A 12,875-nucleotide genomic window follows, 5' to 3' on the forward strand; every position below is an offset into this window, starting at 1 on the left:
TGTATGACATGGGAATGAGGAGAGCTGATGCACTAGATGCATTTTCAAGCTATTTAATTTAATTAATCACAGGATGTGCTGAATAATCAATCACACATCAATTTTGACCTGGTACTATACATTTTAGGGACTAAAATATCTTTTTTTTTTTTTTTTTTTTTTTTTTATAAATATACATTTACCTAACATATGTATGCCTAACCACCTGGATAACTGCATTAATTTTTAACCCCTTTGCGTTCAAGGATCGGCGACGGCCCCAGTTTATTATCGTTTCACTTTCACAGCATGTTAAACATCACTCTCTTACTTGATCTGGACAAACTGTGCATCAATTGAAAGTTTAAAGACTCTAGCTTTGATATTTGATCAATATTTTGATAAAACAGTGTTGCAGTGACAGTTATTTAGTAATTTATGTCGTGAGTGCAAAATAATACATCCATATTATGCCACATTTTGAACAGAAATTCACCACTCATTCATATTCAGTCGTACCTTTCTAGTCTTTTTATATTCTATTTTCTTTTCATTGATTATGCAATTGTGTGTGTGTATATATATAAAGACCTCTAACACTAGCTTGCTCTATTCTTTTTCTATTCTATCTGTTTTCTTTTTATTTATTAAATTATTTAAAAGCCCATGCTACGTGTACTGTGTTAACCTAACTGAGACTTGTTATAGCACTTATATATCATTGCTCTTTTTGTTGTTTTTGATTGCTTCCACTGTCCTCATTTTTAAGTCGCTTTGGATAAAAGTGTCTGCTAAATCAATAAAAGTAATGTAAATGTAATACACAAGACTATTAATCTAAATGAGATGCAACTAATAAATGATCCAAAATAAAATCCAAAAACCAAATATATGCATGTTACACATTGCAGTGCGAGTACTCATTGTGTTTATTATTACAGGGAAATAGGTTCTTTTTTATGAGCCCATTTCATTCTTGCAGTTTGTAATATGTTTGTAAAAAGCTTTTAATGGATCAACGATGCATTTAACAACATCACAGCATGGATAATAGTTCATGTCCATTTGAAGATTTTATAGACATACTTTTTTACTGTATTACTGTTGCGATCCAACCATGTTCCAGTTCCATCCATCATGTCTGTTTTAACTGAAAATACGTTGTGCGAATTACAGCATTGATTCAGGTGTAAATCTGGTCATGACTGTGATGGCACAATGTTTGGAAAAACAGAAGAAAAGCATGTAAACAGAAATTCAAAGAAGAATGAACAGAAATGCAAATATGCCTTTATTCTCCCTGGTAAAGAGTGTTAAACCGATATATGTCATTTGATCAGAGACTGTAGGACCTAGTGCTGCTAAATTAGATACTAGGAAATATATCATTTTTTAAAGTCCATCCACATTTGTATAATTGTACGGAGCCCCCTGGTCCCACTTTGTCAAAAAATAATAATATATATAACTAACTCGTGGCCTCAAGATAAGTTAACTCGTGGCCTCAAGATAAGTTAACTCGTGGCCTCAAGATAAGTTAACTCGTGGCCACAAGATAAGTTAACTCATGGCCTCAAGATACTAACTCATGGCCTCAAGATAAGTTAACTCGTGGCCACAAAATAAGTTAACTCGTGGCCTCAAGATAAGTTAACTCGTGGCCTCAAGATAAGTTAACTCGTGGCCTCAAGATAAGTTAACTCATGGCCACAAGATAAGTTAACTCGTGGCCTCAAGATAAGTTAACTCGTGGCCTCAAGATAAGTTAACTCGTGGCCTCAAGATAGTGAAGTGTGTGACACATGGACCCTTTGTTATTAAACTGGACCCTGTACTGTAGTGCAATGTAATACTTCACATTCTGTGCAATATTATCTGTTTTAATATTCAGTGTAATATAATTTGCTGCAGTTTCTATTTATTTACTAGTACTGTTCATCACAATCAATTCAATTCTGTTAATACAGTAATGTAAATCTTGTAGGCTGCATTTCCATAGTCCTTTATAATTCTTCTTCATATTTTATAGCATATATTTATACTTTTTACATGTATATAGGCTACTTGTTTATTTACCAACTTCTATTATTATTTATATTCCTTTAAATGTCTTGATGTGCACATCAGCTGTGACACAAGAATTGTCCCCCGGGTTATCAATATCAATAAAGATCAAAGTATTTCTGATTCAGATTTTAAGATAGCCTATAGTAGTGTGCAGACTGGTTCATTAATTATTGAAGTGTTTCACATTTTGGAAAAGCATGTCTGTGTAGCCTATGATAAAACGTCAGCAGAGGGCGTTCTAGGCTTAGGTCACGGTACCTCCGTCTGGCTGTATGTATTTATGTGTATTTCCCGGTATTTCCCAGTTGATGGCAAGGAGTTGCGGGATGAAAATGCGTTAGATGATCATATGAATAATTGTGACAGCTTTACAGAAGTAAGAGTGTTTTAATTAGAATGGTTAACATTTAGTTAGATGGCAAATTACTGAGTTAAGATAACTGCAAGACATAAGAGATCGCTAATGTGTCGTCATCATGACGTTTTCCCAGTGGTGAACGCAAAGCATTTTGGGAATCCGCGGCACAAGCATTAGGCGCTAGACTTCTTTGCATGAGGGAAGAACACAGTGTTCAAGATGCTGTCTACCTATAAACTGCAATAGTCGTTCTCACGATAGAAGTGGCATAAAGCTTAAGAATGGAATATCATTTTGTTGTTTTCCAGCGTGGAAAAATAATAGTACAAGCCATGTTTCAGAGGTGACAAAAAGGCGACGAATGGCATGGATAGCAGCGGTAAGGAGGCCAAGATTACCTTCGATAACACTTCACCATACATGATGGTGTTCAAAGCATTTTCACAAAGGTAAGTTACAATTACTCTCTGTAAATGTTAACTGTTAACTAGCATGACAAGGCTAAAAAATGAGCTTAAGTTACCAGTGTATTAAAGCGTAACGTTAATCAGTTTTAAATGTTGTACATCTAGGCTACATTGCAATTTATTTGGTGACTGTGCCTATGGAACTCTTAGAGTCTTGCCTATGGATTATTCTACTGCCTATGGAATGTTGGAGTGTGATCCTGCTTTGATTACAGGAATAAATTAGTTTAAAATATATTAAAATAGATTTATTTTTATCAAATAAATGCAGCCTTGGTGAGCAGAAGATGCTTCTTTTAAAAACATTTAAAAATCTTACTGACCCCAAACTTTTGAACGGTGGTGTATGTTGCCCCCTGTGTATAGCTAATCTGGATTCCTTAGGAATAGAGGTTTGGATATGACACGATTTCTTTATATTGTTACTGTCAGACACTACACCTGCACCTGAGATGGAAGGTCCTGAGAATCCACCTCCATCACCGGACACTGTCCACACCGGTCATGAGACTGAGCTGAAGACTTTGCTGGATAAAATTGTGGTTGTGTGCTGTGCTTTGACCAATGTGTCCAAATATTGTTATGAAGGCGTCATGTTAGAATTATACACCATGCTCACATCTAATATATAAAATGTTTTTTTTTTGTTTTCTAAAAAAAGATTTTGTAATGTCTCTTCTCACATGTAATGTTTTTTTTAGCCATGTCTGTAAATAAAATACAAATATTGAATGTAATTCTGCCTCCTTTATCTTTATTAAGAAAGAATTGTGCAAAATCAGTGTTCTTTGGTTGCAAACACAATTACATAACTTAAACAGTAGTAACAACCAACTTAATTTCAGTTTCTTTACATATTTAACATGTAAATACATTTAGATTAATACATTAACATTATAAAGAGTTCATAGAAATGATGAGAAACTGAAATTGTATGAGGTAGGTTGTGGGTGATAAGTCACAGACACATGACTCTTCTCTGGCTGGTGCGCTGCTGAGTCCCACGCAGTCTAAATGGAACCACTGTATAGGACAGTTCTGATTATCGCAAGCAAACATGTCATCAAGCTCTTCAGGCTGTCTGTAAAAGCACCACAACACAGCCTTTTCACATGCCCTTCTTTTGGGCTGGAGGGTGTTACCTGGACCAGTCGCTCTGCTCGTAAGGATCGAGTCCTTTGATTCTCTTTATTTTCTCGTCATATCTCATCTTTGCATTAGGATTTGGTTTTAGGCGGTATGCTCCGACAATGTTTTCTTTAGCCCGCTGCATTTTGTAGGATTATATTCTGTTTTTCACGCTAATTTTTCATTATTTTCATGCCAGAACACTAGCCTGCTATGCCAGACGATGTTAACTGGCCAAACATACCCATAATTCTTTGCGTTCTGATGACGTTGCCGCCCAGGTGGTCACATGTGTTAGCGATCTCTTATAGAGTGTTCGAGCTGGAAGCATTAACGATTAGCATAACAAGTTAAGCAGGCTAATTCAACGTTAATGGCTATCAAGTCACTGCTATCTTAGTCTCTGTTACTAACGTTACATATTTTATCGGACTTGATAGCCATTAACGTTGAATTAGCCTGCTTAACTTGTCATGCTAATTATTCATATGATCATCTAATGCATTTTCATCCCGCAACTCCTTGCCGTCAACTGGGAAATACCGGGAAATACACATAAATACATACAGCCAGACGGAGGTACCGTGACCTAAGCCTAGAACGCCCTCTTCTGACGTTTTATCGTAGGCTACACAGACATGCTTTTCCAAAATGTGAAACACTTCAATAATTAATGAACCAGTCTGCACACTACTATAGGCTATCTTAAAATCAGAATCAGAAATACTTTGATCTTTATTGATATTGATAACCCGGGGGACAATTCTTGTGTCACAGTTGATGTGCACATCAAGACATTTAAAGGAATATAAATAATAATAGAAGTTGGTAAATAAACAAGTAGCCTATATACATGTAAAAAGTATAAATATATGCTATAAAATATGAAGAAGAATTATAAAGGACTATGGAAATGCAGCCTACAAGATTTACATTACTGTATTAACAGAATTGAATTGATTGTGATGAACAGTACTAGTAAATAAATAGAAACAGAACTGCAGCAAATTATATTACACTGAATATTAAAACAGATAATATTGCACAGAATGTGAAGTATTACATTGCACTACTGTACATTGTCCAGTTTAATAACAAAGGGTCCATGTGTCAGACACTTCACTATCTTGAGGCCACGAGTTAACTTATCTTGTGGCCACGAGTTAACTTATCTTGAGGCCACGAGTAAACTTCTCTTGAGGCCACGAGTTAACTTATCTTGAGGCCACGAGTTAGCTTATCTTGAGGCCACGAGTTAACTTATCTTGAGGCCACGAGTTAACTTATCTTGAGGCCACGAGTTAACTTATCTTGTGGCCACGAGTTAACTTATCTTGAGGCCACGAGTTAACTTATCTTGAGGCCACGAGTTAGTATCTTGAGGCCACGAGTTAACTTATCTTGAGGCCACGAGTTAACTTATCTTGAGGCCACGAGATAACTTATCTTGAGGCCACGAGTTAACTTATCTTGAGGCCATGAGTTAACTTATCTTGAGGCCACGAGTTAGTATCTTGAGGCCACGAGTTAGTATCTTGAGGCCACGAGTTAGTTACATATATATATTTTTTTTAACAAAGTGGTACCAGAGGGGCTCCGTATTATTGACTAATAACCCTGGAAAGTTTAAATACACATTCAATGGCTTTTATTTAATTATGATTATTTCTAATAATAAAATGCTAGGAAGTTTGTGGTCAAGTTTTTATTATTATTTTATTTTTCTCACATTTCCAGCCCTCTACACTGCCCCTTTTCAGCATGTTTACTCCACTTCAATTTCTTGAGTTATTTTAAAAATATGAGGTGTGAAGTACCAGGGTTTCATGCACTTTAACATAACCATTGTATTGAATATTTCAGCTGAATAGAGCAAACAACTCATTTGATTTAGTAATAACTTTTAACACTATTCACACCAAGAATGTTCTATTGAAAGAGTCCATTCTCAAGTCTAAGTGTCAATCTGAGTTTTTTACTAAAGAACCAGTTTCAACCAGTTCATTTCCTTGTATATTCCCTATATTTTCAATACTATAGTAAATACTGCTGACGACAAACTTAGTTCAGTATTGACCCATATTGCAATACGTATTTCACCCTCCTTATCTTGTTATGAATCATATCTTGAGTTTGCTGGCAGTTTGTTCATGTTCATGTTCCTGTTCTCATGTTCCTGTTCTCCTGTTGCTCATCATGAGTCTGTTTGGTCTCCAGGGATTCCTCCGGCCAGCAGCACCGGGACTCTGCAGATCCTTCTCCTGGACATAAATGATAATGCTCCTGAGGTTTTCCCGGCAGAGGCAAAGATGTGTGAAAAACCTGAAAACAATGGCATTAATATCACAGCATTGGATGCAGACATGGACCCCAACACTGGACCCTTCTCCTTTGAGCTGCCTTTACAACCCAGCGATGTCAGGAAGAACTGGACAATCACGCGTCTCAGTGGTGAGAAAATACACACAAACAGAAATGTACAGAAAACTGCATCTCATCTGCCTCTTGATAAGTTTCTACACCAGATATGTGCAATGAAATTTTCATTTTAGTGATCACAAGCTGTCTACACTGGAAGCACACGAAGCATCACAGCACATCTTCAGTTGATACCACATTACTTTTTTGACATAATTAAAAACTAGGTTTTTTTTTAGTACATCTGAATTAATTGCTGTGCATTTTATTTGTAAATCTATTTGAATGTTACATAAAAGCCAGTTTGTGGTATTTTTCTGGTCTCTGGATTGTTAAAAAAAATAAAAATAAATAACCATATATTTTGCATAATACCAATACTATTACTTTGCTATTCAAATTCAACTATGTTTCTGTTGTTGAAGTCTAGATTCTAGCTCACAGCTGGTCTTTTGCTATTACTGGCAGACCTTTGAAATGAGGAGGAAAAGTTGTCTCTCCAATGCAAAATAATGTACCATTTCTCTTTGATGTTTACGTAGTTTCTGAGGTAAAGGCTTGCAAAACTTACAACACAGGAGTTTTCAGTTGGGCTCTAGGGCTTCATAGTTTTAAACATAAAATAATAATAATAATAATAATAATAATAATAATAATAAATATATATATATATATATATATATATATATATATATATATATATAAAAAAACTCTTATTAATTTGACATTACAAACTGGTGAGAGATTCGGTCAATACAAATTTGTGGTTGAAAATGAGTCATATCAAAATCATAATCAAGATACTGGTCACATCACCCACTTCTAAATAGTTTATCATGGAACTGCTGAAAAGTAAATCCACAATACTTTAATTTTGCGTTTAGAAGTCATTGTAATCAGTCGATGTCTAGCAGGAACAGGATGGCTGACAGGAAGCATAATGGCTGTGCAGCAGGGACAGCATCTGTATATGCTGCAATAGCAAAATAATTGTGTCTGTATTTGGATAAAAAAAGATGCGGGTGGGGTTTAAACCAAAAGTTTAATGTAATTCTGAATTTAATTAAATTTAATTTAATAAAAAGTTAAATTTAATTCTGTTCCCTTTATACAAAATGTCTGTACCTCTAAACCAAACTAAAACAAAAGTAAATGGTAAATAAAATGAAGAAGAAGAAAAAAAAACCTTTTCAGGGTAATTCGTATAGGAAATCAGCATGTAATGCAGTGGTCTCTAACCTTTTATTAATTGCAAAAAGACTTTTTAAAAATGAAATTGGCCGGATTTTAAACTAACAAAAATATTTATAACATGTTATCTACTGACATGTACTACATGTTCAAATTAAGTTTTGAACATCTTCGAAATGCAGGGAACAAACAAAAACACTTGCACAACTCCGTTGATGCTCTGTAAAAATAAACTCCATCCACTGGTCCCTTAATGCTGTTTTTTTTTTTGGTAATCTGTGCAGGGTTGTCTTGCCCTCGCAACCAAAAACACACTTCTTTTGTGACATTTCGCTCTCGCTCTGATCAGTGAATGTCTCTGCTCTCAGTGCTCTGCTATACGGGAGCGCGGGCTCTTCTGGGAGAAGTGCCCTTAGGACCCATATAAGGAAATTCCGCTCCATCTAACGTCACACAGACCCATACTCGAAACTTGTGACAAACCGGAAGGAGTATTTTTGGAACAGAAATACTCCTTCAAACGTACAACTTAATTTTTGAAACTTTGTCCACGTTTAGCATGGGAATCCAACTCTTTAACAGTGTAAAAAAATCAGTATGCATGAAATAGCATTTCAACCCCCCTTTAAAGGATGATACAACATATTTTAGCTGCTTCAAAAAACAGTTCTACATAAGCTAATATGCATTCTAAAAAATCTCAACATTCTAAAAATCTGAAATTATAAATCTACTGTCTGTCAGCAGATGACAAATATAGAGCAGCAGAAGTAGAGCTGTTGTCCCGGTTACCGCAGTGAACAAAGTAGTGCTGCATTTATTAGCACTGTTTTAGTAGGCATTATGAAAATTAATAGAAAATGCCATCTTAACTTTTCAGAAAACGGTTCCTCCTGCATTTATACAATTAATTCATAGAGTTGGGTATCTGTGAAAGATTGTCATGAGCCTGAGAAGATCACAACAACAACAAAAAAATTAGTCCATAGCCACAAAACAGGGAGCAAAGTTGTTTTCAGTTGTAATAGTTCTATTAATTCTTACTTACGCAAGATAAAAGTGATCAAACCTTATTAGAAACAAAAAAGACCAAAAATTGTATTCCACTCAGATTACATCACAGGAGATATCCAGTATTCACAAAGAACATAATTGTACATGATCCTCTCAAACTGACAGAGGGCAACATTCCACACCACCTTTACCAGGGTACAATAAGTAACAACCTCACTAGACAAAACATACACTGAATTTATAGGAGGTGGCCAGCACCATGAAACAAAAAAACTAAACCATACACATTTTCACAACAACAACCCTGGAATGAACAATACATTTAACTAAATTTAGAGCCATGGATAAACTTTAGTCAATGAAAAAGGATTCTATTAAACCAAAATCACATTGATTAAGACATCACATTTTCCTATATCCCCTCTGATAAAAGTCTCATTTCCTTTAGAATTCCCATAAAACAGAACAACTTCCTGTTTGAATCTCTTTGTCACTAGGCTGGTCCATTCCCACAACACACCAGGTATTAAACATTCAAGTCATTTTAATTACAAGAATGAACTTTAACAGTTTGCTATGTTTGTATAAATCACATTTTTGCCAAAGAGGAATTTTAACTGTTTTTAATGTTTTAACCTTAAGCCAAATAATTAAGCCTGTGCACTGACTCAGTACAATGACAAATAAAGATCGCAAACCAAACCAATATAGTAATGTCGTTTTATTTGACCAAATGCAGAGATGAATGTATAAGATTTGTGTGGTTTAAATCCAGGCCATCACAGCATCATTTGGGTTTTATATGATACCTGAGCCAAATTGATACTTTTAAAATGGTACCATGCCTAAACGGTGCCTGAACCGATACTTAAAAAAATAATAATTATAATAATAATAATGTTTAATTTATCCAAAATAATATGGATTGTCCATAAGTGCTACTAACACATTTAATGTGGGCGGCCTCACGCAGAAACCCTACATATGCATCAATGAAGTAATGGAACTGATGATGCTCCAGGAAATTCAAAACATGGACAAAGAATATAGGCTGTGTTTTTGAAATGGCACACTAGCTTACTGCTTACTACTTACTGCCCAGTACACAGTTTATAAAGTCTAGTATTAGAACAATATGTGGACTGCTATAAAATAAGCTACAAAATATTCCAGAGTAGTATGCTACAGTGTTGTCACATGACAAAGACTGAACATTAATTCAGCCCAGCTGTTGAGGCTGTTACCTTATAAATAAATATGCTTACGGTTCTTTTTACAAAGACTTGTTAATAGGGGTTCATGCTAGTAAACAATGCTATATTGCCCAATTGAACTCATTAGGGCCCGAGCACCGATGATGTGAGGACCCTATTGTATCTGCTCTGTTTATTATTATTATTCCGGTTCTTCTTCTTCTCCAAAATGAATCGCATTTTTGAGGGCTTAAACATGCTCAACAAGTCATGAAACTTTGCACACGCTTCAAACCTGGTGAAAATTTTCGTCTGATATAGGATTCAGAAGAGGTTGTGGCAAAATGGCTCAACAGCGCCACCTATACTAAGAAAATCAACAGCCTTCCGGCTATGTTTCACGTACATGCACGAAAATTGGCACACATGTAACACACCAATACCTACAAAAAAGACTCTTGGAGCAAAATTCTAAACTCAACAGGAAGTCAGTTATTTTTAATATTATGAGCAAATTTTGTGTAATTTTGGTAATTTCCATTCGTTGTGTTTTAACTCCTCCTCCTAGAGATTTCTTCAAATCAACACCAAATTTGGTATACCTAATCTAAAGGCCTTTGCGATGTTAAATTGTGAAGATCTTGAGTTTTTGTTGAAGGGTGTGTCCGTGGTGGCCTGGCGAATTTCGATGATTCGCCATGAAAAATGAAGTTGCTATAACTCAGACATACACTGTCCAATCTGCCCCAAACTTCACATGTTTGATAAGAGTCCTGGCCTGAACACATCTAAAGGCCAATAGTCCATCAGGTGTGGCAAAATGGCTCTATAGCGCCACCTATACACATTCAACGGAGTGCACCTCGAGCTCTGTTTCATTTATATGTACAAAAATTGGTACACACATGTAACACCAATACCTACAAAAAAGTCTCTTGGTACGAAATCCGAATTCCAACAGGAAGTCGGTTATTTTAAATTTTCCCTGCAAAACTGGTGTTGTTTTTGCCATTTTCAGAGGTTGTACTTTGACAAACTCCTCCTAGAGATCTATTCAGATCTACTCCAAACTTGGTCAGTATAATCTAAAGTTCTTTGCGATGTTAAATTGCGAAGGACTTGAGGTTTCGTTAAAGGGCATGTCCATGGCGGCCTGACAAATTGCGATGTTTCGCCACGAAAAAGGAAGTTGCTGTAACTCAGATATACAATTTCCAATCTGCCCCAAACTTCGCATGTTAGATAAGACTTCTGCCCTTAACAGATCTACATGCCCATATTCAGTTATAGTCATAGCACCACCTGTTGGCAACAGGAAGTGACATATTTTACGCTGCAACAAACTACTCCTAGAGATTTTTTTACATTAATGTATTTTTGTGGTCAGTCTAATCTAAAGGCCTGTGCAATGTTAAATTGTGGCGATCTTGAGTTTTTGTTAAAGGGCGTGTCCATGGCGCCATGACAAAATTTGATGTCTCGCCACAGCAAGAGAAGTTGTTGTAACTCAGGCATAAAATGTTCAATCTTCCCCAAACTTCACATGTTTGATAAGAGTCCTGGCCTGAACACATCTGAAGGCCAATATTCCATAATAATGATAGCGCCACCTGCTGGCAACAGGAAGATTGGCACATATATATATATATATACATATAATATACTTTGATATATTCCACTTATATTTATGACTTTAAATGCATATTTCTCACCGTTCACCTTTTTACTAATGCCACTCGCTTGCGGGGAGCCCGGGTGCAAGGGCCCGTTCATCGCTGCTTGCAGCTTTAATTTAGTAATTGATTTTTACAAATGTCATAAACTTATATTTTATTCACAATAGAATATAGATAACATATCAAATGTTGAAAGTGAGACATTTTTAAATGTCATGCCAAATATATATATATATATTTTTGGATTTCATGAGAGCTACACATTCCCAAAAAGTTGGGACAGGGGACAATAAGAGGCTGGAAAAGTTAAATGTACATATAAGGATCAGCTGGAGGACCAATGTGCAACTTACTAGGTCAACTGGCAACATGATTAGGTATAAAAAGAGCCTCTCAGAGTGGCAGTGTCTCTCAGAAGTCAAGATGGGCAGTGGATCACCAATTCGGCGAAAAATAGTGGAGCAATATCAGAAAGGAGTTTGTCAGAAAAAACTGCAATGAGTTTGAAGTTATCATCATCTACAGTGCATAATATTATCCAAAGATTCAGAGAATCTGATAAAATCTCTGTGTGTAAGGGTCAAGGCCGGAAAACCATACTGGATGCCCATGATCTTTGGGCCCTTAGACAGCACTGCATCACATACAGGAATGATACTGTAATGGAAATCACAACATGGGCTCAGGAATACTTCCAGAAAACATTATCGGTGAACACAATCCATTTGCCATTTGCCATTGCCAGCTAAAACTCTATGGGTCAAAAAAGAAGCCATATCTAAACATGATTCAGTAGCGCAGGCATTTTTTTTCTGGGCCAAGGCTAATTTAAAATGAACTGTGGCAAAGTGGAAAACTGTTCTGTGGTCAGACAAATCAAAATTTGAAGTTCTTTTTGGAAAACTGGGACACCATGTCATCCGGACTAAAGAGGACAAGGACAACCCAAGTTGTTATCAGCGCTCAGTTCAGAAGCCTGCATCTCTGATGGTATGGGGTTGCATGAGTGCATATGGCATGGGCAGCTTACACATCTGGAAACGCACCATCAATGCTGAAAGGTATATCCAAGTTCTAGAACAACATATGCTCCCATCCAGACATCGTCTCTTTCAGGGAAGACCTTGCATTTTCCAACATGACAATGCCTGAACACATACTGCATCAATTACAACCAGATCTTTCACCCATAGAAAACATTTGGTGCACCATAAAGAGGAAGATGTGACAAAGAAGACCTAAGACAGTTTAGCAACTAGAAGCCTGTATTAGACATGAATGGGACAACATTCCTATTCCTAAACTTGAGCAACTTGTCTCCTCAGTCCCCAGACATTTGCAGACTGTTATAAAAAGAAGAGGGGATGCCACACAGTGGTAAACA

At 36.2% G+C, this 12,875-nt stretch overlaps 1 protein-coding gene across 1 annotated transcript in view; it reads left to right on the forward strand.

The window, feature by feature from the left end:
• zmp:0000000625 (cadherin-2) overlaps positions 1-12,875 on the forward strand; it is a 127,600-nt gene that overhangs the window by 80,936 nt on the left and 33,789 nt on the right. The window contains exon 12 of the mRNA XM_026207138.1: positions 6,217-6,450. Within this exon, the coding sequence (XP_026062923.1) occupies positions 6,217-6,450 (234 nt within the window). The remainder of the gene's footprint in view (positions 1-6,216; positions 6,451-12,875) is intronic.

The sequence above is a fragment of the Carassius auratus genome, chromosome 27 (assembly GCF_003368295.1).
Source record: "Carassius auratus strain Wakin chromosome 27, ASM336829v1, whole genome shotgun sequence".
Classification (NCBI taxonomy): Eukaryota; Metazoa; Chordata; class Actinopteri; order Cypriniformes; family Cyprinidae; genus Carassius; species Carassius auratus.